Source organism: Verticillium dahliae, genomic scaffold, assembly GCF_000150675.1.
Source record: "Verticillium dahliae VdLs.17 supercont1.9 genomic scaffold, whole genome shotgun sequence".
Classification (NCBI taxonomy): Eukaryota; Fungi; Ascomycota; class Sordariomycetes; order Glomerellales; family Plectosphaerellaceae; genus Verticillium; species Verticillium dahliae.
The window spans coordinates 554,297-581,581 of NW_009276929.1; the positions used below are offsets into that span (position 1 = coordinate 554,297).

Here is a 27,285-nt window from a genome sequence, read left to right on the forward strand (position 1 = left end):
GAGGATTTCGCGTTGATTGAGGTGCCTGTGTAGGTCGATGATAGATGAAAATAAGAGCGTGCTTTTTCCTTTTTTGATTTGGGACTACCTACTCAACGGCAGGGAATGCTCCATGACAAACCCAAAGGTTCAGGCCGAGTCATGAATCCTTTGACATGAATTGGCATCACACCATGCAGAGTACAAGGTCGGCAGCGGCAGGTATGTGGTTCTTCTCGGCTCTTACAAGACTAGGCCTATCGCCTACGAACTCGGCTCCAGCATGATGTAGTCCTTAATGACAGCCGAGCCGTTGCGGAGTGCGGCAATCTGCCTCGCGCTGCACGTGCTCGTGTCCAAGATGTAGCAGTAGTCAGGATACTGCTCCGGCACTTCATTCTTGACACCCAACACATCCGCCGGGCCCGACGTCGAGTAGTCATCCTTCACCGCCGTGTCGACGCGCCCCGTCGCCAGGTCACGGTTGAACAGCGCGCGCATGAAGATGCGGTACGCCGCCTCGGGCTGGTACGCCGGCACGGCGTGGCCGGCCTGGTAGACGCGGGCAAACGACAGGTTGCCGTGCTGGCGAATCTGGCCGGCAATCTTGGGCGAGGCGCAGCTCGTGCGCAGCGGCGCGTAGCCGGCATCGGCAAATGCGTCGCTCTGGCTCCAGGGGATGGCGAGCGATGCTGCCTCGCCGCCGATCCAGTTGCAGGCAAAGTCGCGGTCGCCGTACATCAGCGAGACCTTGACGCCGTCGTCGAGCAGCTCACCGAGGTCCTCGATCCAGCCGGGGCGCGGGTAATCGCCGATGCCGCGGTAGGCGTTGGCGACGGCGCTGCTCGAGCCGGTCCAGTTGAGGGGCACACCGAGGGCGGCTTGCACGTGCGGCTGGTTGAGGTAGGCGGCGTAGTAGGGGTCCGGGAACAGCGTCGGGTCGACCTGCGTGACGTCGTAGTAGTCGCGGCCCGACTGCTGGATGTACGGGTCGCGGATGTAGCGTGAGCAGAACGTCTCGGCCGCTTGGCAGACGCGGTTGACGTTGGCGTTGATGCCGAGGTTCTCTGGGTCGTCGAGGCGCGCGAGACGTTGGCACTCGTCAATCTGGTCGGCGCAGCCGCCGGGCCGCTCAAAGGCGTCGATCATGCCGAGGTACGTCGCCTCGTCGACTGTCGCAATGTCGTACGTGTTGTTGTAGGCCATGGTCGCATATGACGGCCACTGCACCTTGCGGTCGATGCATCCGTTGACGAGCAGCAGCGTGTCGAGGTTGAGGATGTAGTTCTCGCCCTCGCCGCTGTCGAGAGTGCCGTCGCGGATCTTTTCATTTTGCTCCTGGAAGAAGGCCGCCAGGGCAGGGCCGTAGCGACCGCCGTACGACTGCGTCGCGATGCTGATGCGGTCGTCGTTGGGGTGGTAGCCGGGGAACTCCTGAGACCAGACCTGAGCAAAGTGCCACAGAGAGATGGCACCGTTGCGGCTGCCTTGAGAGGTAGCATCGCGGTTGTTGCTTGGGTACGTGCCCACGTGGAAGGTGACGTTCTGCTCGGGGATCGGGGCACCAGGAGGGAGGGTCTGCACGCTGCCGAGCAGGTTCCTCGTGACGTTCCTGAGGGTGTCATACGAGAAGCCCACCTGCACAGGCTGGTCGATGTAGAGCATATTGACTGGACGAATGTCAGCCGGATAGCTGCCGAAGCGGACAGCTTCATAACCTACCCTCGTTGTTCCACGACCAAGGGTTGAGCCTTGTCGTGTTGGAGTCTGGGTTGACGAAGCAAGGGCCGTTCTCATAGAGAAGGCCGCCCATGGACGAGCTGCCAGGGCCACCGTTCATCCAGATGGAGAGTGGCGCATTTTCGGGATCCTTACGGGCCTCGAAAAACCAGAAGAAGGTGTTGACGGGATACGTCTGCTCCTGGCCAAGGCCGTCAATGTGGCCTGGGGGCAGATGGATGTAGCCCGAGTACGACTTGACCCCAGGGGTTGTCTCGCAGATGCCGGGCTTTGGCGTGTCAGTGTATTCTCAAGTAGCTGATTGCTCATTGACAGCTCACCTCCTTGAAGCTGATGGTGATGTTCTCGTTGAACTTGGACTTGAGTACAATGAGGCCCTCGGGCGTGGGAGGAAATTGGCCGACGACGGGAGCAATGAGAGCTCCGGCGACCGCGAGCACAGACCTGAAGGACGGTGCCATGATCTCAATCAATAGCCGCCGTTCTAAAGAACAAGTCGACCAGCAGAGTGATAGGAATCCTAGTAATTCTGTCCTTCTGGATGGACCACCACGCTCAAGAGGAAACCAAGGGTCAGAGCGACACATAAATCCAACGCCTGACTGGGCCGCTCTTTAATAAGACACCAATTCCATGTCGTGCTTCGAGTTCCTTGATAATTTGCGGGTTTAACCGCCGCCGAGCAGATTCCTACTGCAGCTTGCTCCTCGGTGTACTACCTTCCCTGTTCGGACTGCATGGTCGATCGTCGCGATCTCTTATCGGCAGGTGTGGCACGTGTCCTTGCGTGGAGGGTGCCTCACCTTGGATGATCTGCACATCGGAAATTTCGGGGATGCGAGTATTTTCATGGTGCGGTTGATGCTCTGGATAATGGACGCCTCTGTGTGAACCTGGTGTCAAGAATTGCTGAGGCCAAGGCTACACGGTTTGTCTAAGTATAATGGCAAATCAATCTGATTCTCTCGACAGAACATCCGAGGATGCAACACCCAGGGATGCAGTGCTATCGCACCTCAGGTTCTTGACATTGTCTGCTCTCGCAGGCAAACCATAGTCTCAACGCTTTTCGGAAGGTGTCTAATCGATGGACCGCTGTGAGCGGGGAAGACCTGCGGCCGAAGAGGGGCAGAGGCCGGCTCGACGCGGGGTTATGAGCCGGGGTCTCGCGGATCGTTTCGAGCCGAGGCCGAACATCTGAGCACCGCTGTGACCCAAGGCTGGCCGTAGGGCAGTATGAGGGGATTTTGAGATCTACCCTAAAATCCTACGTGCCGGCAAAGTGAAGGGAACATGGTGCTAGCTATGAGTACTGAAATTTGAAGAGCAACAGTCTTTTCCATTATGCCTCTCAAATCTTCAGCCTTGACACTCACATTGTACAGCATCACAGTCGCTTGAGAAACTCGCGGATGGCCCGCGACATGTTTCCCTCATCGTAGCCCACCGCAGCATCCAGGATGGTCTGCGTATGCGCCTCCTCCACAGCCGCAACAAACACGTAGTCTGCATCCGGGAACCGCGCAGGAACATCCGTCTTCCTGTCGACGACCAGATCTGCCCCCCTGAGGTGTACCTTGCCGAATGCAACATTCGAATCCATGAGAACCTCCGAAGTCCCCGTCAAGACCATGGCCTTCCGGACGACAGGCTTTCCAGTAGCAGGCCTGAACACACTGTTCCACACGTGAGCAGAATCAGGCGCGTCTATCAAGTTTGCCCACGGCTCGTCAACGTTGGGCGCAAACCCACACTTGAACAGCAGCGCCGCCGGGCGGTCCAAAAAGTCCGTCGCCTCGTTCGTGTCGAACGACGCCTGATCCGTGGTCATGGCGATCCACGGCGAGATCATCACAGCGGCCGCGAGCTGGTCGCCGTGCAAATCAACCGGCAGCGCGTAAGGTGACGGCACGGCAATGTGCACCAGCAGCGAGGCGATGAGGTGGCCGCCGGCACTGTCGCCCATGGCCACGACTTCCGAAGCCTTGACGCCCTCGGCGTCGAGCAGCGTCTGGAGACCGCTCGCGGCCTGGACGAGCTGCGAGGGATACGGGTGCCGCGGTGTGAGCGAGTACTCGATAAAGACAACCTGCTTTGCGCTGATGGTCTTTGCCGCGCGCAGAGCCATGGGAATGTGCCCCAGGACCGCGATGGGGGCTGCATAGCCGCCACCGTAGGCGTAAAAAACGGTCAGGCCGGTGGCTGGGGCGCTGGCCGGCGTGATAAAGTGCAGGATGGCAGGCGGGGCTGCGAAGGGCTGGGCGCCGGCATTCGAGACTGTGACAGAGCGCAGGGAGAGGCCCTTGGCGTGACAGTACTCGCGTATGAGATGACCCGCCGATGTGCCGGACGAGCCAAAAGTCCGCTGCCTTGATGTCAGGAGAGCCGATTTGGACTGCAGGGCGGACAAGGCGAGCCGCTGGCGCCAGTGCAGGTTCTGTGCTTCTGGGGAGAGCTTGGAGCGCACTACGCCGGAGAGGAACGTGAACACGGCACGGATGTCTGCGATGTGTGGTCAGATTTCTTCACCTCTTCCTAGATTTCCCCTGGATCGAGGGATAGAGAACAGTACGCACAGATGAGACGCCTGCGCCATGGCAGAGTCCTTACCTCCCATGGCGTCAGCTCGACGCTGTCCGGGGTTGACGAGTCTGATGTCATGTCTGCTTGCTGGTCCCCCACTGATCTCGGTAGCAAAACGGCACAAGACGAAGCGACTGGCAGGTGTTCAATCGATACCCCGGCGGTGGACGCGCATAGCTTTATACCGCAGCCAGCATATCTGCGTGCCGAGGATGTGGAGAAGGCTGATTTGAATCGCGTTAGTACCCCAGAATGAGCTTGGTATAGATCGACACAGGGGTCCGCCAGCGGCCCGTCGGGCGGATTCGAGGACGCGCTTCCCGCCGCTTCGACCAGGGGGAGCGGAGCTGTCTCAATGAATTCACAAGTTCTGAGGAGCCGCTTCTCAGAAGCGGCTTTTTAGAAGCGGCTTCTTAGTACCATAAGGTCTGCGTTGTAACTCGGGGCCGGTCAGGATAGCCGGCGAGCCTCGGTCGCAACACGAGCCGCTGTTGATTGCTGGGCGAAAGGGGGGACCAGAACTGAAGTCCTTGTCTTGTACATGATGCATGTAAGGTTCTCATGGCGCTCACGATGTGATAGTAAAACCATTGATGATGAATGGGTCTGCTGGTGCTACCTATTTCAAGGCTGGTTTCTGATCTGCAGTCCACTTCCTACCCATGTGGATTACATCCCGTGTCGCCGGGCCATCCTTGATGGCTCCCCGCATCGTTTGCCAAGTTTTACATCGAGAGTCCGTTTGCTAATGTGATTTCATTTATTATGTCTTGGGATATCATCTGAACTAATCTTAACGCCCGACGCGTACGAGATTGATGCCTAGGCAAAGTATCAAAGTGACAAGGCACATATCCACACATGCAGCTCATCGGCGCCACGAGCCTTGCCCTCATCAAACCGCGATCGCCTGATTCGAATCCTCACGGGCAACCTCCTTTCTCTCAGTAGCAGTTGCGCCATCCCCAGAGACCTTCCGCCCAACGCACCGCCCAGGGTGCCATGCAGCAAATAGCATGACGGCCAGGACAACGGGCGCAAATTCCAGCACGCCAAAGTACACCTCATTCGTCTGCAGCTCCCCACCGAGACCCTCTGCCGTCTCAGCCAGGCGGAAGATCGTCCTCAGGTAGACCAGCAGCGTTGCCACGCCAAACGCCGACACAAAGGCCGTCAACCCAGACGCGGCCACGGCACGGCGTGCGCGCCAGACGAAGACGCCCGAGCTCATGACGAAGCACCCCATGGCGAAGACCTGGTAGGCGAGACCCGCGAGCAGGATGTTGTTGGCGGTGGTCGGGTCGTCGCGGTTCGACTGCGAGACGCCGATGAGGGCGGCGCCGGCGACCTGGGTGATGGTGGCGATGACGTCGCTCGTGACGAAGAACCAGAGGACAAACTTGGGGGGCAGCGGCGCAAACTTTCGGCCGAGGCGGTGGATGAGGGCCGAGAGCACGGTGTAGATGCCCGCCGCGAGAAAGACGGGGGCCGTGACGATGAAGAAGTAGTTGAGGATAAAGTAGATGAGGTTGTAGGGGTTCTTCTTGGCCGAAAGGGCGCGGGCGACGTAGCCGACGACCTCGAGGACGAGACCGATGGGGAAGGTCAGGAAGTAGTACGACTTGTAGCGCAAGGACTGCCAGAGGTGTACGATGGCAAGGAGCAGGAAGAGGACGGCGGCGAGGACGGCGAGGGCGAAGGATGGGGTGTAGCCGTAGATAATGACAGGCGTGTCCCATTCACCTGTCGGCGGAGGAAAGTTGGGATCGGTGTGGCCCTCGATGGGCCGGCCGCCTATGAAGGTTAGCTGCCTGATATCATCGCTGTCATGTTCAAGTGCGCAAGTAAAGGGAAATTACCATCTGAATCGCTCATCTTCAAGGCTGTGTAGGTGTGACAATTGTTGGTTTCGAGCTGATAAAGGTGCTAGGGATACACCAGAAAGCGGGATACGCCCTAACAGGCTGCTGCTGCTGTTTGCGCCGGACAACGTAGGTTGCGATAGAGTTAACCATCAAACGTTCCATGAAGCCAAGCTGCCAGTGCCATGGCGGTTGCTTTAATAAAACAAGCAAGGCGTGGAGAAACCTTCCCGAGATCGAGTCGTCGGTTCAAGATCTTGCAAATGGTAATTTGCCTTGTCGATCGCCCAACAGCTCGCTCTAGTTGTCCATGTGGCTTAAGCCTAGCGAGTCCCCTGCGCGTCCAATCCACTTGGTCTTATTGGCGCCTCAGCTCCGGCGTGGGTTCACCCACAGAGTCTATGACGATGCTCTCCGAGGCCCCTGTCCTCGTGTTGATGGTCCCTGTCGCCGTCCATGTGGAGGTGGGTCGATTAAGGGTCAAGGTGCTAGTCCAGACGTCGCAGCACCCTTTCCGACAAGCATAGCCTCCCTAGCGAGAAAGGATTGAAGTACAGCTCTGCTGGGATCGATGCTGTACTCTCGGCGATACTTCTTTTCCCTCGTCTACGGCTCACGAGGCGCTTTTGAGATGTTTCCTTTAGCACTGCATGCCTCCTTTGACAACTTGAGGCTTCCACAATGCTCATCCAAATTTGCTGTGAAGGCTCTTCTTCGCCCACGAGTCAAATTCCAGATTTAGATCTGGCCCGGCCCTCGGCATACTGAGAAGCCCGAGGTGCGGGAAATGAGTGGGTCCATACTCCGACAGCACCACTCCTCACATACGGAGCTCGCTCCGATCCTCACGGCGAGCTGACTATTCTCTCATCGTTATAAGATGTTGTGGAGCGGTCATGTTGAGAGTGAACTGCCGTGTCAGTGATTCTCGTGTCATCAATGAGCCCATCTGAAGATGAACCGCCTCGTTGGTGGATAGCCATCCAGCGGAGCACCGATGGCCGAGCGCCGATGGCTGTCTGTCAAAATGCGAGTAGGGTGCCGTTATTCGAATCGGGTAAACTGTTCGCTTGCACATTAATCTTGCTTTTAGAGTCGATGATGAGGACTCTCTTGATTGCGACCCAAATGCGTCATGGAATTCTTCGGGGGATTCAGGGTCCTCACGATTTGACCGACCCGTTGTCTGTTTCGGCCCCAGATACGAACGTGCCATATATATTCCATGAACACAGAGTCCGAGTAACTTCAGACTGGTGATGATCAAGAGCATCAAATCCAATGCTATTGAAAACACGAGCTACGCCGCTTAGCCCCTTTTTCTGGGTATTGCCAAAAAGGCATGAGGCTATGTTGTCGTGGAAGAGGCGCATTTAATATCTGGACATAGTTCAGTACTGTCTCATCCAACAAGGGGCCCTTCTATGCCAGCAGGAGGAAAGACTTGCAAGCTAGCCATGTCTTTCAAGCAAGCCATGTCCCCAACGGAAGCCATGTGTCCACTCGGGCGGAGCTTAGTGGCCGTTGAGAGGACGAAATATGTGCTCCAGACCGCCACGATGCCAAAATCTTTCGGTTCATTTGCTCCCCTGAGAAGCAGCTTGTAGCGGCTGGGATGACTTATATAGCCGCCTCTCGCTGTCCTTGGAGTGGGAGAGACGATATTTGAGACCCATCCTCGATCGATGTAAGCAACTCGGGAAGCAGCTTCAAAGATGGCGTGTCAAAGTAAGCAAGAGGCTGAATCGATCTTCTTTTTCTCATGAATTTGCGAAAGGCCTCGACTTGTCCAGTTCCTCGACAAGGTCGTACCGAGCCAGGCGTTGACGTTAGCATTTTGTTGAAACATGCTGCCACGATCCCTCATAGGACTGCCAGCTTCTCGTTTAGAACAGAGTGCTAATCTGTCAAGAGCTCAGGTGAGTTTTGTCAAACTGTTCTCAGTAGTCAGCCTGGGCAGAGACTCCATGGTCGGCAGCTTGACTGTCATGACCTGACAGGTACACAACAGGCTAGAGACCTCAGAACAGGTACATACCTTTCGCAATGGCAATGCGAAAAGAAGATCTGCCCGTGAGCAAGCTTGAGGTTCCTGACCCTTGAAGACGTCGTGATGAAACCGGTTCGCGAAGCAATTGTGCGGACTGGCAGAGGCAATCATGATGGATACAGAGCTCCTGCGCGAACAGGACGGCCACAAGACAGGCAGGCATGCTGCGAGGGGGCACCTGCCACCCTGCAGCGGGTGGACCCTTGGCGCCAGGTCGCCCCTGCCAGCCTTGCAGGGATCAACAGGCACTGGAATCGTCGCTGGAAGGTGCGCTGGGCGCCCCTACCTGCCATGCGCTCCGCTGCAGCTGCCAACTGGCCTCCGAGCTTTGAAGCTCCCCACCTGAAGCTCCTTCTGCCAGCGGGCCTTGCCAAAGTTGAAGCTTCAAGTTCCAGGAGCTTTCCTCCTCCAACAGTATCAATCCGCATCACCGACACTGCATCGCAACCGCCATTGACACGACCAAAACGTTTCCGAAAATCCTATCCCGTACGATCCAGCTACAGAAGTCAATTCGAATCCCCACCGCTCCAAATACGTCCATGCCTCCTCTGCCCTCCGAAAACGACGACTCGTTCCCCCGCGTCATCACCTACTACCAAACCCATCACACTCGCGATGGCAAGCCGATATCCATCTTACCCATCCTGACCCAGCCAGGCATTGCCGTCACCCACGTCATTCTTGCTGCCATACACATCAACGACGACCCGTCGGCCATAACGCTCAACGATCACACCCCCTCCCACCCCCGTTTTCAGACCCTCTGGGCCGAGCTGCGCGTCCTCCAGGCGAGCGGCGTCAAGGTCATGGGCATGCTGGGCGGCGCCGCGAAGGGGTCCTACGCCAAACTCGACCGGGACGAGGCCACCTTGGAGACGTACTGGACACCCGTACGAGATCTCATCCGCGAGCGCGAGCTCGATGGCATCGATCTCGACGTCGAGGAGTACATGAGCATAGCGGGCATGATGCGCCTCCTCGACCGCATACGCGCTGATTTTGGACCCAAATTCCTCGTCTCCATGGCGCCTGTCGCTGCTGCCATGCTCGACCCCGAGAGGAATCTCAGCGGCTTCGACTACGAGATGCTCGAGCTCCTCAAAGGCGACCATATCAACTGGTACAACTGCCAGTTCTACAATGGTTGGGGCGACGGCAGCAACTCTTTCATGTACGAGATGATGCTTGCCAAGGGCTGGCCGCAGGAGAAGATTGTCATTGGGCTGCTGACGAGCCACGAGAACGGCAACGGCTGGGTGCCGTGGGAGTCGCTCGGCGCCGTCCTCCTCCGGCTCCGAGGCCGCTACAAGGCCTTTGGAGGCGTGATGGGCTGGGAGTACTTCAACGGGTTGCCGGATAAGGAACGGCCCTGGGAATGGTGCCGCTGGATGACGACCATGGTGCGGCCGGACCGCGTCGCGAGAACCTCAGCCGCCGTCGCAGCGGCGGCAGTAGAAACAGCAACACCAACGACGACTGTGTCTTCTGCGGCCGAGACGAGTATCGTAGCCGCAAAGGTGCAAAAGCAGTTGGTGGATGAAGCCGACCCTGACTCGCCGTCTAGCAAGGACGCACCGCTGCCTGCTTCATTTGAATATTTTTCGGACTATGAAAGTGATGGCTGAATGGAGACACGGCCCTAGAACCCTTATCCGCGTTTCTCGATCCTGTCAAACAGAGTTTCACGGGCGATGGCCCGAATTGAACCCGCAATTGTCACATCCCTCGATGGGTGTGTTCGGTGCTAATGAAGGCCTGGACCATTATTTGGCTTCTGGCTTGCCCGGCGGTGTGCCACCCGACAAGCATCTGTCGCCTTCGCTGGCCGCGGCATGCGTGCTCCCTCAACCTTGTTCGCGTGGCGTCCCGACGCGCATGGAATCAATCGATCTGGAACCGGCGGCGAATGGCCAAAGGGCCACCTCGGGTGTGCCAGTGGGCAGCATGCGAACCCAGATACTCCCCCGAGCAATGACTTCTTCCGCGTACATGGACACATTCTCGCTCTGCGTCTTTTTCCTCTTGGCGCCACCCGTGTGCAATTGGGCCGGCCTGGGCGTTTGCCAGATATTCGCTCGTCGTCGTCACAAATGGTACGGCGGACCTAGTGTTGCCCAAAAGTCCCCCGCCTCGTTGAGCTTTGCTAGTGGGTTTGGAGAGGGTCGGGTGCATCAAAAAGGAGGGGCAAAAGGGGTCACGGACTGGATGGACGCATCTGTTGCTGACGTCTCGCCCAGAACGGCTTGGCGCAACCCACCCTTTCCACGGCTCTAGCCCGCCAACGGAGGCTTCCCGAACCGTTCTTTGACACAGTCGAACCCAATACCCTGCCGTATCGACAAGGGGGGCAGCGTGGTGCACCGCCTCCCCCGCCAGAGACTGACCTGACCTTGCATCACTGCTCAGGGTCCTGTGGTAGTCGGTCAACTTTCAGGAACCGAGCAGTGATTCGACTCGCCTTGCCATCCCGCGCCAGAAAAACCACCCTTCGATCCGTCTTCTCAGGTCTTTGTCGGCCTCGTAACGCCTCATCTGTGCGTCATCCCGTCGTCGAGTTTGACCTCCCAGCTTCATCATCGTGACGAGCCTCGTCTCACGTTGTCGCATTGCGGTTTACAGAAAGGAAAAGCTCATCAAGCTTCTCGCCGCCTACACGCCAGTCGTTGGCCTGCGGCCCACTGCAGCCCATGGAGGCCTCTCGAGGTTCTGCCGCTCTCGACAATGCAACCAGAGCGACGCTGTCAGAGAAGCGCTCCGAGAAACACGCAGAGGAGGTGACAACGGCTCCGATCATCTACACGGATTATCACAGCCGCAAAAACCCCTATGCCTCGCTACTTTACCTGCCCATGGAACTACAGTTTCTCATCGGCTCTCATCTCGGATATGGCGACTTGCAGAACCTACGCTGCACCAACAAATTCTACCGTCAACTCATCGACATCAACTTTGTAAGAACTTGTCTGGGCTCTCTCGCAACCGACTATTCGCTACGTTTCGTCTGCCGCAGCTGTCTGCGCTACGACGGCACCGGCCGTCGGCTGCTGTGGCCACTCGCATCGTGTGCTCAGCCTGCGCCATCCGACGGCGAGGTGTCAGATGACGGCGCGTCTATCGAGGCCCCGCCGGCGACTAGCATGACCTACTGCCCCGATCCCAGCGTCCCACTTGCCGCGAACTGCGCCGACTGCGCCGTCCGCCAGGGCCAGCTTTGCCCCGGCGAGTACGTCCTCACCGAGGGTGGTGAGCGCAAGGTTCGCGTGTGCCGTTGGTGCGGCTGGCCCTGCACCAATGATCCCGCGAAGGAAGAGTACTGGCCACGGTCTGCCCGTGAACTGCATCCGCGCTGCGCCCAGATTTACCAGATGGTCATGGTAGGCTACTACATTCTGGTGTGTATCCGGTCCGGCATAGCTTTCGTCACGTATATCCTCTTGTGGAGGTTATTTGCGGATAACCAAGTTGTTGTCGTGCCGAGTGTGGTAAGTCGCTTGTTTGTTGTTGAGTTTTCGCAGCTGACGTGACGCGGATGGCGTTTCTTCTCATGGGCCTCATCCTCCTTATTCTCTGGCTGCGTGGCCGTGAGGTTAGAACATATCATATTGTTGGCAGCCTTGAGTTCACCATCCTGGGTCTCGGCATCCCGCCCCTCTATGTCATGATTAGAGAGATGCAGGCCGAGTATGATGCCGGCAAGGTTGCTGCTGAGGTGTTGCTCATCATGCATCTGTGAGTCTGCTGAAGTCTGACATCACCCGCTCGTGCTAAACTTTGTAGCATCATCCGCTTGATTAATGTGCTGGGCAACATTGTCCTCTTCTTGGAGTATGATGTGACGAAACATCACGCGCCCGGCCTTTCACCCTTGCGTCGCCATCTTATCAACCCTCTCATCGCTGGGCTTGTATTCTGGACGTCGCCTCGCGCATTGGAGAACTTGTGGATCGGTCGCGGAAAGCATCCTCGCCACAAGTCATTGCGCCGGGGGCTAGGCAGATTCCTCAAGAACGCGCAGAGCGGTCTGGGCGAGTTCTGGTTGTTCCAGGGCAGAGAGCCGTCCGCTCACCCGGCGACACAGCACTGAAAGTCGTGTTGGCTGCTTTGGTTGCGCGATGGTTGGCTATGTTGAAGTTGGGGCGCGGCGTTTGTAATGTGAGGTTTGCAAGGTTGATTACGGCGTTTATTAGAGGAGTATGTTTTCATGGTACGATATTGGATGCTTGTCGAGATGGTCCCGACACCAAGAAATGAACCTTCATGACAACCCCCCTGGTCACTTATCCTCATGGTCTTAGCCGGTACTAATCCTTTAGTGAGAACAAGAGGAGAGATATTGGAATATACCGGTCAGCTACAGCACCCACGGAGTTGAGAGAGAGAGACCATCATCGATGTGCCGAAGCTCCTCTTCTCAGCTGAATGCAACATTCGCGTGGGGGCTATCGCCGACCATACACAGATTTTATCTCCTCGGACGCTCTTCACGCAAAGCCTATCACCGTCGGTCCTAACGACTGTGTTGGGCGCTGCCTCCGATACAAGCAATCTGTGGAGGAGTCTGCGGCCGAAGCCTGGCGCATTGGCTCTCGGAGCAGCTTTCGCCGAGAGGCTGTCCCGATGTCTCGTCGGCATTAGCTCATATTCTTGCGGCGGCCTATTCGTGATGCGAGATTGCCCCGATCTGTGCGACGATCAATCAATGTTAGGGAGGAACGCTCGGCAGTATGATACTGCGCTGCCCGATGGCGCAGGACAATGTCGGTGAAAGGCGAGCTGGGCCAGCGAATTGCTTTTTTCCACTACAGCTACGTTTGGCAATGCCCATCAGAGGCCCACTATGTTCTCCACGCCGGAGAATTTCACATGCGATTCGAGCGGCTTTATGAACTTGGGTTTCGGCGATAGGTCTTGTCAGGACGGCTTTCGCAAGAAAGATGCTACTCTGAAGCATTGTCTGTCGGGTCTTACAGCTACTTGTCTGTCGGACTTTGGCTCAACTGTGTCGGTTTTATGCCATCGGAGCTGCTATCGGCGGCTTTTCTGCGGTACCAGGTTCGGCAATTAAGTGAGTTGGCTGACGCGAGTCAGATTGCCGGCGATGCCCTCTTGTCATTCCGAAGTACTCGGATGCTACCACAGTCACGGCACTTGAGATGCCCAAATATGCGACTATCAGATTGGCAAAGCCCGGCAGATGAGTTGAGCCGCAGACGAGGACCAGACAGTGTCGTCGAAATTGATTCGATTATTTCCCAACGCCAGTCGTAGGTATCATGTATCGCATATGCATCTAACAACCACCATGCTCCTGGCCAAGGCTCCTCAGCTTTCCATCCCGTAGGACCACATTTCATACAGACCGTCGCCAGCCTCTCCGAACCCTGTTCCGAATCCCCCAAATTGGGCTCCAAGCCCAGGATCAACGCTGCCCCCGACAGCAACAACGTCCGCCCGTGCTACGAGCTCTCGCACCGCCGCCGCCGCCTCACCGGCACCGAACCCCTCGAGCACCTCGATCGCCCGCCAGACCGCCGCTCTCGCCCCGCCGCCGACGGACCCGTCGCTGCCATATGCAGCAATGTAGCCTGCGAGCGTGACTGCGGCGTTCCACGCCAGGAACACCGGCTCCGACCAACCCATGTCAAGCGGACCCCCGCCGGCCTGCTGCAGGACGTGCGTCGCGGCAATGGCGTGGCGCGCCGCCCTCTCCGCTGGCGCGGGATCGCCTGCCGGTGGTAGCAGGATGCTCGGCCTCAGCAGCGCCATGAGCAGATCATGGTAGTGTAGATCGAGCAGCAGGCGCTGGCGCGTCAGCCACGGCGGCGCAAAGGCGGCGCAGTTTGCGCCTGTTACTCTTGGCAAGGCGAGCGGCGGCGGGAGCGCCGCGCGCCAGGTCGTTAGCGGCAAGAGATCCTCCTGTGACGGCGGCGCCGAGGGCACCGTCGGCAGAGGGCGGTGGTGCAGCCTGCGGGCGGCAAGGGCGAGGGTCACGGCGTGCAGGGTGTAGGAGAGCCGGGACGGGGCGAGGAGGTCGAGTTCTGCCGTCACGGATTCGAGAGACGGGTCTTCGGACGGCAGGGCACAGGTCGTCTGCGCGAGGTGGGTTGCGCAAGGGCGGCCTAGGCGGATGCTGAGGCGCGTGTCGAGGGCGAAGAGGCACCACCAGGCGCGGCGGTGCAGCTCGGCCTGCGGCCGCGGCAGGGTCGATGGCGGGTCGAGATGGAGGCCGAGGGCGTGGGCTGTTCGGACGGCCGAGGCGAGGGTCGCGTGGGCCGTGGTCTGGTAAGACGCGTTTGCGAGGTAGACGGCTGACAGGAACTGGGACTGCAGCGTGGCGAGGCTTGGCGACTCTAATGACGCGGCGAGGATGTCTTGGGCTCTGTGGTGCAGGAAGCGTCCGGCGCTCGAGGCGGGTTCCGAAGAGGAGGTCTCAAACGAGTTGTCGCGAGGAGTGGAGGCCACGCTGAACTGCATGCACAGGGCGAGCACAATGTCGACAAGCGCCGATGGCAATCTCGAATCCGCCGAGTGCGAACTGGCCCAGAGCGACTTGTAATGAGCACGGAAGTCCGCCTCATCGAGCACTGGGTGAATAGTGTGCCACGAGCGCCAATACAGGTCGAGGAAGTAGACCTCCTGCGCGCCAGTCAGATTGCGACCAGACATTGGGCTGCGATAGTGCTGCTGTTGCGAAAACTGCGGCTGCTCGACGTCTGGGCCGGTACCATTCTCGAGCATGGACTGGAGAAAGGGTTGAGGGACTGCGCTCTTGAGGTAGCTGGTGATGCGGTCGACAAAGTAATTCGTCGATGAGGGACCGTAGAACTGCGGCGTGCCGAAACCGCCAGGATGCAGATGGATGTTTGGGCTTCCACTGCTGGTGGCGCCACCGCCGTGCATCCCGACGAGCGCTGGAACCTCCCACGAGCCGCTGACCGAGCTCGGCGTCAGCGACCTCGACGGACTCCTCGCCGTCGACTCAGCCGTGTCCGATGGCCCCTTGGTCGCCTCGAGCTGGGCCTCGAGGTCCTTGACCCGCAGCCGCAAGCTCTCAATCTCGCGGATGGCCCGCGGCAGGGTGCGCACCTCGCCCAGCTTGCCGCTGTTGCTGCACTGGCCGCCGCGCGCCTCGCAGTTGCGACACGGCTGGTTCGTATCGCATTTGATCCGGTGGATGCGGCACCAGTCGCAGGCGCGGGCGACCTGACTTCGTTTTGGCCGGAGCACGCCGGGTTGTGTGGTGGTGGTGCCGCCGCTGCCGCCGCTGCCGCCAGTGGCTGATGATGATCCCGTGCCGCCGCCACCTCCGGCGCCGCCGCCGGCTGTTGCCGAATCGCCGCCCTGGGACGGCTGGAGATCCGCAGGCCCCGCGGAAATGAAAGTCGTCGCTGGCGAGGTGGGCTCCGAGGCGTAAAAGGTTGCGAACATGGTTTTTCTTGCTTCTTCTTCCTTCTGCCCTTCTAGGACCCTCCCCCGTTTCTCCGACTGCACAGCCGTAGAAGGAATTTCTTACCACAGGCGAATTCTTGTCGTACTGTATGCTTCCTTCGGCTCTGTGACGGGTTAGGGAGGGGCAAAAGGCAGGGCCTCGGCAGAGCACAGACTCAGGTACCCGGTTGCGCGCGGCGTGGGATGGGCGTGGGGACTCGGTCGGAGTTCGGCTTGAATGTGACAGGATCTGATCAGAAAAGTCCTCTTTTTGGGGGACGCCGGGGCTGGCGCTGGCGCTGGCGCTGGCGTAAGGCGTAAGGCGTAAGGCGTAGTAGGTAGGTAGGGTAGGTGGTAGGGCTTGTACAGCCTTGTAGGGCGATCTGGGTGGCGGACCGGCTCAATGATAGGGTCATGGATGGGGAGAAACACGCCGAGAGAGAAGCCTGGAAGGATGGGAAAGGGTGGTGCGTGTGTCAGTCTGTTTGTCTGTGTGCGAGCGTGCGGGTGTGCCGTTGGTAACTGCGTTACGCCTCCCTTTCGCCTTTCCCTCCCAAGCAAGAGGGCCGGCCAGGACAAGAGTGTTATGGCAGACTCGGACAAAAGTGCAACGAGGACCGGATTGGAAGAGAGGAAACGGGTGGTGAGAGAGGCGCGAACCCGGGGGTTTTCTTCCAACGTCCACACCTCCGAGGGACTCGACCCGAAGCCGCCCATGTTTTCCCCCCTCCCCCTTCCCCCCCTTATTTTTAGGCCCTGCCGATGTCCCAAACGTTCATGGTCGCCCGTTAGGCAGCAGAATATCCCGAACCCACATTGGTGCTCTCTCTCACTCAAGCGACAGCGACAGCAGCCCAGCAGACAGCCGCGATGCGACCAGACGCAGCGTGAAATGGGTTCCCGCGCCCCCATTGTGGGGCTGTATAGTCACGACGCTGCTCCGGCTTTCTGATCGCAAGGGCGCCTGGTGGTACCACTCCGTCATCAGGGAGGATCCTCAGCGTTAAACGAATGGAGAGGGAGGAAAGGGGGGTGGGTTGAAGTACAGGGCGGGGGCACGGGGCCAACGAGAGTTGCATCAACATCTCGCTGTGACGCGCATTTTGGGCATGCTGGGCAGGTGTTGGCGGTTGAGCGAGAGAGAGAGAGAAAAAGAAAGAGAGAGAGAGAGAGAGAGAGAGAAGAGAGAGCAAGAGGAACGGATTAAGCCGCACTCCTTAGAGGTGAGCTCACTTTAAACCGATCTTCTATACTTTACATCTGCTCAAAACTAATCAAAGTAAATTTTCCCTCAAAAGTGTCGCTGACTATCTAGTATGTAGAATTTGAGAGCATTTACTTCAGATACGAGGTGTTGAGAGGGTTGCGAAGTGAGGAGTCTTTCTGGATGACACCTGTGTGTTTGCCGGGCTTCAAGTGCGGCTTAATCTGTCACCCCCTTGGAGAAGGTATTCATCCGCGCATGATCCGCCATTCTTGAAGCGCGCAAGCGGCGCGCGATGCCCCTTGCGCCCCACGTAACCAAAAGGAGTCCCGGACCTGACGCCTGACCAGGGCGCCAAGGGGCGTGTGGAAGAGAGGGACGACGCCTGGAGAGGGGGTGTGGGAGGGGATGCTCCTCAACTCTGGGGGTGCCCCCGCCGCCGCCCACTGGACAGACAGCCGACTTGGTGCTGGGTTGCGAATCCTGTTCGCTTACATGGTACCCTTTTGACAAGGCCGGGTGCCGCTTGACGAGAAGCCGGAACCCGCAACGTGCTGCTGGACTTGTTTCCCTAAACCGGTACCTGGAAACCCCCATGTGCCGTGCAACGGGAGACGGACGAGTGGCCCTTTTTCTTGTTCTTCAAGGTTGGGCTAAAACCTTATTCCATCCCTAGCCGTTCGCCACCGGCCTCCTCCCACCCCCTCAAAGAGCCGCTGCCTTCCGTTGCCCGGCTTATCGAAACCGAAACCTTGTCGCGGCGGTAGGCAGGCTCCGGCGCGGCCGAGACATGACATTGGACTAGCATTCATCTGACAGGTAGGTAGGTAGTAATATGCAGTGATCGTGAGCTGTCAAAACCCGGACGGGCATCGAGTTTTCGACGTATGCTAGCCCCACACTCACTACCATGCACATGGAGGCCTCTGCTCAATACGACCCTGAGAGGGGGGGGGGAGAGGGGGGAGGGTTCAGGGTCTGGAAGGGGGCAGCATGCAGCGAAGAGGTGCTGCGTAGGGCTTCACTTTATGAGCCAGGCACATCGACGTCAGCACCTCGACGAAAACCCCAGAAACCAGAATTCCTCACAATCTAGGTAGTGGGCTGCGCTTGTTTCTGCATCATGCCTGCACAGCCCCCAAAATACCGGACCTGTCAAGTGCCCTGCGCCAGGCGGATATTCATGCAGACTACCGCCTGTGCCGCTGGCTAGAGTCGCTGCTGTGGGGGCGGGTATGGGACCATGGCTTTGATGTGGTCTGCGATTGACGTGAACGACGTCGATGGGCTCGCCAAGCGCCTTGCTCGTGAGGATTCTTTGTGTCTGTTTGCGTATGGTTCTTGGAGCGACGTATGGAGGCTGACAATCAGCATGGGGCTATTCAGCTGTTTCATTATTGACGAGACTCGGATTAGGATTACGAAATAAACACCTCGAAAAAGGTGACGGCGGCACGCCAGGATCGAGCAATTTGACAAGATAGTTACCTTCAATGCTGAGGAGCATTCACCGAGTACTCTGAAGACTCGGAGCATGACAAGGAGGCTCGCAAGCTTCAGAGTCCCCTGATAAAGCGAATCTATCGAGGGAATTTGCTTGGGTTTGTCGACAGTCAATACTCCCAAAACACCAGTCATATCGAATGGCTGGATACTTCCCGATGCCATTGCAGATCATGTGCGCTGAGACGTGTCCGACATCCTCCACGTACAACGATAAATGAACGTCAGGGGAAAACATGTCCAACACGCTATTAACGCTTTTCCAAGGGATGCCAGGAAGGGCAAGCTGAGCAACTACTTCTACTCTCTTTTATCACGGTATCATAACTAAAAGTATGCATCGATGACCTTGCGCGCAGATAGCGAACAAGTCGCTATCACGATCAATTTGAAGTAGACTGGAAGCACTGCTCTCGTCCAGGGACCCAGCCAGCTGCTTCTCAATTCTTTCGGGATACAGGAGATGTTAAGAGAGGCAAGAGACCTCGTTGCGCGGTAAGAAATACCTGTCGGCACTCGAATCTTGGTTGAGAGGCCCCTGCCGATGGCGCCCGATGCGTTAAAAAAGAAACTCGTCACAAGGCCAGGTTCGCGAACAGGAAGAATAGCCTCGGGGTGTTGCCTCATGGCCACTCTATACAAAGTATCTGTTCGAGGGCATCGTCAACACGTCAACATGAATACTCTACCCTAGGAGCCTGTTCGCATGAGGGAGCGTACGAGGCATACTTAAACGATTACTCATACTGGCCGAAGTTGCATCCTAGCTGCAATAGCAATACGAGAAACGAGACGATCCATACCCTGCAGTCCGTCACTCGCGGTTCAGAAAGCACCATCTTAAGTGGTCGACAAAAAATTTCACACCAAATGATAGCGCACCCCCATTTACAGACTTACAGTAGGTCAGCACTGACCCATGCCTCCCTGCTACGTTGTAACCCTACTGTAGAGCCTTCTGGTGGGCTACCTTCTGTCGAGTGTTTTCTTGTACAGTACGACAAAGGCGGGTCGTTTGCCCTCCGACATTGCTTTCCTGCAAGGTTCTTTTGGGCCTCAACGCGCCTGCGCTCGTCCTCTTCTCCACCCCAAAAGCGTCCGGAAGCGACCATCGTCGCCTTGATATGGAACGCCTGACGAAAAGATCGGAGACTTATGATGCATGATGAACAATCCCAAACAAAGCTTTGCCGGCAATTCTTCGTTGCCCAAAATCCTCAAGAAGGGATATTTGGGACACGCCGACCGCTCGCAGCTTGCCTCTTTCACATAATGAGTCAAGCCCTTCTTTAGAAAGTCCGCAGACCTTAGAAATCATAGCCTAGCCTCTCAGAAGTGGAAGACAGTGAATATTTTCGTGCATCAAGCAAGACTTGGGCACGACGCATTTGCCAGTGGTTTTCAAAACATCATGTCCATAGTTGCCGCACAGCTGCAGCGGCAAATCGGCGGCGGCTGTTCACGGATGGCTTTTATTTACGGATGAGGTGTTGCCATTTGATAGGCGAACCGATGTTCATATCTATGCGGTTAAGTTACAAGTTTCACGAGAGTCGAAGATGCTGGGCAGAAACTAGTGTTCAAACATGCCTAATGCCCGTAGGCTGCTATTCGGCCAAATCAGCGATCAGTCTATGAATCTAGGTATGGGTCACTTGCTATCCTTCCGCGGTCACGGCAATGAAGCCCTGTTGGAAAGGTGTTTTCCGAGGTCTGTCTTCGGAAGGCGGGGTTTTCGAACTCCATTTTGAGCAGAATCTACGGTGCTGAGCGAGCTCCCGATGACTGGGTGCGACCAAGCGACAGCGATTTCGGGATTTGGTCAGCAGATGAACTCTCGTCCGATAGAGTATGTTCCGAGGGAAGAGTGATGGCTCGGTCGAGGGCGTAAGGAAGACCACGGTGACGGCCTCGGATCATCATCGCGCAAATGACGACCTTGCTGAATATCGTATAGTGTCCCGACATCGAGACAAGTCCGCTTGGCCCGCCCAAAGAGAGCCCGACGTTGGCGCTGTGCCGATCAAATTAGCGGCACAATCTTCGCAGCCAAATGGAGGGCGACTTACTAGGCCGAGGTGACTTCGAAGAGGACGGCGAAAATGGAGAAAGTCTGCAAACATGAGAATCGTGTCACACATGTCTCAGGAGTGCCACGTACCGGTTCGGCCACATCCATGATAAGCGTCGACTCTGCGATGCAGATCAGGAATGTCCCTAAAAAGATGTACCACAGGTCAAAGGTGAGTTGGTTTCGGACGTGGACCATGACATAAGAGACGCCGTTGTCCTCGTTGAGGTTCTCCTCCCTAGCCCAAATACCTATCGTACGCTCCTCGTACGTGTTGGAGGCGCGAACGCTGATGGCAATGGGGAACACGGCGATATACATCATTGTCAAGAGGCTGAATTGAACAGCGGGGTTCACGTCAACAAGACTGAGTGTTGCCGTACCCGTGTGACGAGCTGATGCAGCTTGGAAAAGCGACGACAGAATCCGAGGGCCCACTGGCAGGTCGTTGACTGCCGGGTTATCGAGGTCGAGGACGATGATGAGGACAACATCGACAAAGTTGAGGATGACGACGATACCAAAAAGAATCCATGTCGGACGACTTGGGAAAAGTAGGGTATAGCATCGTCGGGGGTGGTCGAGGATGAACTGTATCGTCTCCCGAGTCTGCGAGTTCTTCGGCACCATCAATGATGTGAGCCAGATGATGCAGCGTAAGAAGACGGGATAGCAGGTATTTCCCGCGAACGCCAGAAAGGTCATGACTAGCAGAGGCCATGTGGCATCCTTGAAAGATGCCATGGAATCAGGCGTTAGAGCGAAGCCGAGGTTATTGCTCATGGTTTGCGCTGAATAAAACGCCCTGAGATCGTAGTCAGTGGAAGAGCAGAAATATTAAATGACCGGTAACATACCACCAAGTTGCACCAACGCCAGACTCTGCGAGTACATCCAGGTATTTGGATGGTGCATTATGGATCCAAGGAAGCAAGCAGATGGCGCCAAAGAAATGAAGTCCGAAGAAATACCCTGTCTCAAGTGTCAGAGGGTTGAGGTCATCACACGTCTCTGATCTGTCCAAGTCATGCGAACAGCCGCCAAGTGTACTTCGACGTACCGAACACGAATTTGAGAAGCAGCTTTAAAGCGCGGTATTCGATGCCGCCAAGTGTCTCGCGATCGGCCTCTGTCAAGTTGTGAAAGTTGGAATTTCGACCGACAGTTGCATGTCGAGAAAGATTAGGCAGATCAAGCTTATTGTTTGCACTGGCTCTCGACTTCGAAGTGGTACGTCGTCGAGGCGCCAGCTGGACTTTTCCGAGGATGAACGCTGACGTCGCCGCCTTCTCGATGGATGTTGCGGCGCTCAGGATCGTGCCTTCAGCATGAAACGAGCTCCTCCGCGACCTGCCGCTGCGAAATTCTGGCAAAGGTTTAATAGCATCTGGATCCTCTATATCTCATATGTCAGTTGAAGCCCGCTCGGAGAGATCTGTGGTCGTATACTGATTACCCTCAGTGTAGCTACGGCGGAGGCCAGGCTCGATTTCAGTGATGGGTGCTCCTGCAGGATGATCGTGAGACGGGCCACAAAGTCGAAAGGCTCGACGCACCTCTGTCAGACTCTCGTGGATTTGGAATTCTTAAGACTTGCTTTTCGGATCTCGAGTATCCACTAGCGATGGCCTTGTCATCAAACGTAATCGTGGTGGTTCTTTGTGGAGCAGAGAAGGGCGGGCTCGGTGCTGGAGCAAGGGCGGGTGCTTGTTCGTCAATGACAGCCGTCTCCTGGCTTTCTCTCCTCGTCGCAGGCCGTGCCTCTTCCTCATCATTCCTGGCCACTTCGCGAGCAATTCCTTTCATTTGTCAACATCTTCACCATGCACTCGCTGGGGAGGGATGGGCAAATCATGACAATACATACCAGCCTGCCTCAGTCGTTGACGGAACCAGAAGAGTCTCACTGGAACGACTATAGCATTGAGAAACATCATGTTTGTGATGATCGGAACGACGTAGAGGTAGACCTGCTGATAAGTCTTGAGATCCTTGACGTCAACCCTGTGCAAAGTGATCAGCTCGCGGTCTCATTCAGAGACGAAGGAACCCCACGCACGGGTTGAGACCCGATTCGGTCGAAGCACTGCATCCGAAAAGCAAGGCATCTTCAGCCGTCAGGTTGCCGTATGTGTACAGCACCGGAAAGGCTGACAGGCTACAGAGTAGGATCCAGGCATCTGCATGATGAATGAGCTCAACCCACGACAAAGAGTCATCTTCAGCACAACCAGTCTCCTCTCTACCTACAGTGTATTCTGATGAAGTTAAATCGGGGCTTCCACATGCCGGGCTTCAGGCTCAGCAACGGGCCAAAAGCGGGAGAGAATAAGAAGGCGCGTGGGCGGTTATCCTTCGGGGCCGACACACGGAAGAGCGGGCGAACGTAGGGCGAAAATGCGCAAGGCTTGCCCGCGAAGATGAGAAAACAGAGAGGCACCAACCGGCAACAAAATGCCGTAGATTCTGCGACAAGACGAAAGAGGCTGAAAAGCACCAAGCACAATTTACGACGACACGAGCAACAAGACAAGCTTTTGGTGCGGGGGTGCTGCCTTTGAATACCGAGGCCCCTGTCCGAGTACCCTGCCATGTGGGAACCACTACGACGACCATATCTCGTGGGGGGGTCAGGGGAGGGGGGCGACAAAAGGAGGTGTGAGGGTGAAAGAAGGAAATTCATCGAGGCTCAGCCCCCGAGCGACTCCAAGCCTGGCCTAGACGGCCCATGATAGGATGTGAGCGCCAAACCACATGCGCCGCACATGCGGGAAATCATTCGGCTCAGAAAAGGACCAATAACAAACACTCGGGACACAGTTCCCCTCCCTCAAAGCCATGGTGCTGGCAACCAAACACAAGCGTCAATCTAGCCGGATCACCAAGTCAGGCGCCCGGTGCTGTGGCAATAGTGGGTGCTCCAACGCTCACCCATCTTTTAAACCACGATATTCTTGATTATCCCTCACCAAGTTTGCCGTTGACATATCACAAAACACGACTTCGTTACGGGGAATCAGAGCAATGTCCCCAACGCCCAAAACGGCAAGTCTTGGCGTGCGCCCGCCAGATGACCCATATATGACACTGGAACCGGCTTAGTCCCCGGCAACAAGTGCATGTTGTATCAAAACCGCTGAGGGGGCTGTGTAGACCTCATGTCGGGGACGAATCCTCCTTGCCTGCCCGACAGATGACCAGGTGAAGCCATGAGCAGGGCGGCGCAGGGCCCTTTCCAGGTTCTCGTCAAGTCGCACAAGCCCTGATGACTGACAATATGGTACACGCTGGCGTATCGGTGATTTGCTTCGCGAACTTTGGTTTCATCAACGAGTCAACCAGTCGGAGGCAGATGCGCCATGGCTCTCGATTCCACGTTCTCGTTCACCGGGACGACTTTTGACCTTGCAGTCACAGGCCTCGGGGGCTGGCTACTTGTTTTTGGCCCCTTCTCGTCGTTTTTCAAGGACCGGTTGTACCTTTCCGTCGCCTGTGAGTCGTATTCAACGCAATTTGCCTCACGATGACGACGGTGTTGGACAGCGACCTAATTCTTCGACAGGCTTGTCTTTTCTCGCCGGGCTCGCGTTTGCCAGATCTACAGGTCTTGTCGAGCCCGTGCATTCCACAGAACACGGGAACATCGACGAGGTTGCCGCGACGACGTTGGACCTCACTCGTATAGTGTTGGGCGTGCAATTGCTGTTTGCCGGCGTGTCTCTGCCGCGGCGATTTCTGCGAACAGAATGGAAACCCCTCTCATTGCTCCTTGCACCCGGCATGGTGGCCATGTGGGCTTGCAGCACTGCGATCATCTGGCTGCTGGTACCGGGCCTGAGTCTCGTTCATGCCATGACCATCGCCGCATGCATCACGCCGACGGACCCCATCCTGTCGGCTACCGTCCTCGAGGGCCGTTTCGCCGACCAGAACGTGTCGCGCAGTCTTCGCGATCTCATCATTGCCGAGTCGGGCGCCAATGACGGCCTTGGCTATCTTTTTCTGTTCTTCGCCCTAGACATTGTCAAGTATTTCCCAGGCACCATCTCTGGCTCGTCCCTCGGCGAAAGCCAACTCGGCGAGGCCTTGGGTTCCTTCTTCGGCAACACTTGTCTTTACGTCGTCGGTACGAGCATTCTCTACGGGTGGGTCGTTGGGTATGCCGCCAAGCTTATGCTTCAGTGGGCAAACAGCAAAGGACACATCGACCGCGAGAGCTTCGTCACCTACTCGGCAGCGCTGGCGCTCTTCATCCTCGGAACCTGCGGCATGGCCGGCGTTGACGATGTACTGGCGTGCTTTGTCGCCGGCAACGCCCTCACCAGGGATGATTGGTTTCGCCTCGAGACGGTCGAGGACTCATTCCAGCATGCCATGGACACACTGCTCAATACAGTCATTTTCATGTGGATCGGAGCGAGATGTCCCTGGGAGTCGTTTTGGGCGTCAGACTTGCTTCCCTTCTGGCGCCTGGTTGCCCTTGGGGTCGGAATTCTCATCTTTCGTCGACTGCCATTCATTTTAGCATCCTATCGCTACATCCACCAGGTCGAAGACTTGCGGCAGGCTCTTTTCGTGGGATACTTCGGCCCCATTGGTATCTCGGCCATCTTCTACCTCTGTGTTGGTCTAGAGTTCCTCAGGGGTCTTGAGACTGAAACCAGAGCGCATGGTGAGCTCAGACGCTTGAAGGAGCTCATGGTGACGATTGTCTGGTTCCTGGTTGCGTTCAGTGTGGTAAGTCGACCTAGTGCACCGCTTGGGTCGTCCGTATTGTGCTAACGCAGACTAATTTGTCAGATTGTCCATGGCTTGAGTGTTCCCGGTGCGATCTTCGGCATGCGGTTGAAGCGATTCTTGTTCTCATTTAGGGCATCCTCGTCTCAGGGTTCGATCACGTTGTAGACATGCGTATGCACCAATGTCGAGGGAAGCCTTCAACCATGCATTAAGAAGACATCCGCCCGAGTCATAAACATGATACTGTTTATGATTTGCGAGGCCTTCTGATGGCGAGGGCTTAGAAATCGGTGCACTTGTTCCAACCTGACCAAGCACACCAACCGGCGCGGGGCCTTCACCTTGACAAATGGGGTTCATTGAATCTGCACTTTGCCGGGTGCGCGTTCTGTCATCTCAATCAGCTATGAGTCCGCAGCTGTATGAGAGCTGCAACTGAGCCTCTCTGGAGCCAGTCCGTAACACACGCGCAACTTGTACCTCGCTGATGTTGAGCAGAAGTCTGCTTGGCCTTGGTGTTGTCAGGACGAGTCCGCAATGCTTAATGCTCATTGCTCGAATCTAAGAACATATTTTGTCTTGAGAAAAGGTAAATGAAGCAACTACGATTGTGCGAGTAGATCGGTTCGTCAGTTATTAGTCATGTTGGCCTGTCTTGACTCTCATGGAGGACATGTTGTCTTGCCTGGGCTCCCAATGAGGGCAGCTGGAGCAGGCACTGGAGGAGAGCTATCATAGTCCAAGCTGCACATTATGAGATTGGAAATGCAAGACTCCTCTATTGTGCTGGGAAGGGACTATAGCAACAGCGTCTGGTGGAAAATGAAGAGTCAGACGCATCGAAAGCGGCACCAGATGATGCGGGATACTGGGGTCCTAACTCTACGAGAACAAAGCTAGCTATATCGAAATTGTAGCCCCGTACAGTATTATGTTTTATCAACCATATCGCCGGCTACTAGATATATACAAAGCATTAACTAATAAGCCTAAAGCGCCCCCGATGGAAGTCCTGGTATGCGAACCTTTTCAACTCATGGGCATCATTCACTGGGGCCCTTCCTCGCTACTACGAGGAATTATCTGCCAAGTGGCCCTGCGGAGCCACGCGAGCATGGGGTCGGTCTGGGGCTAAGGGTTACGAGACGTATATAAGGAGCCGCGGAGGGCCAGAATTCATGTCTTTTCCGACCCCCTACCTATTCTATTGCCTGCGGACCACGTGTGGAAGACCTCTTCACTCTTCTCTATACCAAGCACTGAAATTATCGCTACCTCTTCGTACTGATGGACTATTTTAGCCGCTTCACCTAGGCATTCTATCAGGAGGCCCCTACGGAGCCACGGCACAGGGGGCCAGTCAGGAGCTAAAAGTTATGACAGCGTATATATTAGGACTAAGGAGGGCCCTCTAAGCTTCAGAGGGCTAGAACTCAGATACATTCCGCCCCCCTACTCTTCTGTTGCCTACAGACCACGTGTAGATGACCTCTTCACTCTGCTCTATATCATGCACAAACACATTCCCAACGACAGGGACCATAGCAGCGGAGACACTCAAGATCGTATTAGCCTGGATAACCGAAACTGGCACACCAACACTAGCGTTCTACCTTGATGCAGGGTCAGCCTTCATAGCCCTGGAATTCATGGAAGGCCTGATGCGCAAGGGCGTGAACGTGATTCCCCACACTTAACCAATACATCTACACTTGAACTCCGATCACTTCAGCGCAAATTCGATTGATTTCTCTCCCGGGCTGAGCAAGTATGCAGAATCGATTTGGCATAAGGACATTGTTGCATTCCTGATGTCAACCACAGCAGCCGATTTCAGCTTCATGCTTCTCAGAGGCTCGTTGCTTTGGGTCTTGGTAGCCTCCCGACCCGTCTTTCCAGACCCATGAGCCATCATTGATTGTCCTGGCTCACAAAGTGGGATAAGTCGTCATTGCACTCAACTGAGCTGAAGATGGTCCGGGAAGGGCGTCTGCGGCTTTGTTGCACTCTCCCGGGATGCATTGGATTTCCAGGTTCAACACCGTGTGTCCTGGGTCGATTGGTTGATCATCAGACCAAACTTTTGCTGTGAAGCCTGCACTTGCATCAATGACCATATTGC

At 56.4% G+C, this 27,285-nt stretch overlaps 8 protein-coding genes across 8 annotated transcripts; 3 read left to right on the forward strand and 5 right to left on the reverse strand.

Moving 5' to 3' along the window:
* Positions 1–243: 243 nt before the first annotated feature.
* Positions 244–2,180, reverse strand: VDAG_05135 (carboxypeptidase S1; the record flags this gene model as incomplete). Its single annotated transcript, XM_009654871.1, has 3 exons — positions 244–1,649; positions 1,702–1,987; positions 2,040–2,180. The coding sequence occupies 3 exons, from the start codon at positions 2,178–2,180 to the stop codon at positions 244–246; spliced, it is 1,833 nt and encodes a 610-aa protein (XP_009653166.1).
* Positions 2,181–3,106: 926 nt separating this feature from the next.
* Positions 3,107–4,380, reverse strand: VDAG_05136 (uncharacterized protein; the record flags this gene model as incomplete). Its single annotated transcript, XM_009654872.1, has 2 exons — positions 3,107–4,221; positions 4,296–4,380. 2 exons carry the CDS (start codon positions 4,378–4,380, stop codon positions 3,107–3,109), a joined length of 1,200 nt encoding a protein of 399 aa, XP_009653167.1.
* Positions 4,381–5,197: 817 nt separating this feature from the next.
* Positions 5,198–6,177, reverse strand: VDAG_05137 (sphingoid long-chain base transporter RSB1; the record flags this gene model as incomplete). The annotated part of the gene is made up of 2 exons (XM_009654873.1): positions 5,198–6,096; positions 6,162–6,177. 2 exons carry the CDS (start codon positions 6,175–6,177, stop codon positions 5,198–5,200), a joined length of 915 nt encoding a protein of 304 aa, XP_009653168.1.
* A 2,455-nt stretch (positions 6,178–8,632) lies between these two features.
* Positions 8,633–9,842, forward strand: VDAG_05138 (chitinase; the record flags this gene model as incomplete). Its single annotated transcript, XM_009654874.1, has 1 exon — positions 8,633–9,842. The coding sequence occupies exon 1, from the start codon at positions 8,757–8,759 to the stop codon at positions 9,840–9,842; it is 1,086 nt and encodes a 361-aa protein (XP_009653169.1). The 5' UTR covers positions 8,633–8,756.
* Positions 9,843–10,904: 1,062 nt separating this feature from the next.
* Positions 10,905–12,301, forward strand: VDAG_05139 (uncharacterized protein; the record flags this gene model as incomplete). Its single annotated transcript, XM_009654875.1, has 3 exons — positions 10,905–11,699; positions 11,837–11,928; positions 11,995–12,301. 3 exons carry the CDS (start codon positions 10,905–10,907, stop codon positions 12,299–12,301), a joined length of 1,194 nt encoding a protein of 397 aa, XP_009653170.1.
* Positions 12,302–13,539: 1,238 nt separating this feature from the next.
* Positions 13,540–15,645, reverse strand: VDAG_05140 (fungal specific transcription factor domain-containing protein; the record flags this gene model as incomplete). Its single annotated transcript, XM_009654876.1, has 1 exon — positions 13,540–15,645. One exon carries the CDS (start codon positions 15,643–15,645, stop codon positions 13,540–13,542), a length of 2,106 nt encoding a protein of 701 aa, XP_009653171.1.
* Positions 15,646–20,110: 4,465 nt separating this feature from the next.
* VDAG_05141 (high-affinity potassium transport protein) lies at positions 20,111–23,016 on the reverse strand (the record flags this gene model as incomplete). Its single annotated transcript, XM_009654877.1, has 10 exons — positions 20,111–20,294; positions 20,422–20,465; positions 20,514–21,228; positions 21,281–21,395; positions 21,484–21,552; positions 21,658–21,819; positions 21,880–21,930; positions 21,980–22,222; positions 22,291–22,427; positions 22,670–23,016. 10 exons carry the CDS (start codon positions 23,014–23,016, stop codon positions 20,111–20,113), a joined length of 2,067 nt encoding a protein of 688 aa, XP_009653172.1.
* Positions 23,017–23,782: 766 nt separating this feature from the next.
* VDAG_05142 (Na+/H+ antiporter) lies at positions 23,783–25,328 on the forward strand (the record flags this gene model as incomplete). The annotated part of the gene is made up of 4 exons (XM_009654878.1): positions 23,783–23,915; positions 23,986–24,846; positions 24,949–25,160; positions 25,224–25,328. 4 exons carry the CDS (start codon positions 23,783–23,785, stop codon positions 25,326–25,328), a joined length of 1,311 nt encoding a protein of 436 aa, XP_009653173.1.
* Between the last annotated feature and the right edge of the window lie 1,957 nt (positions 25,329–27,285).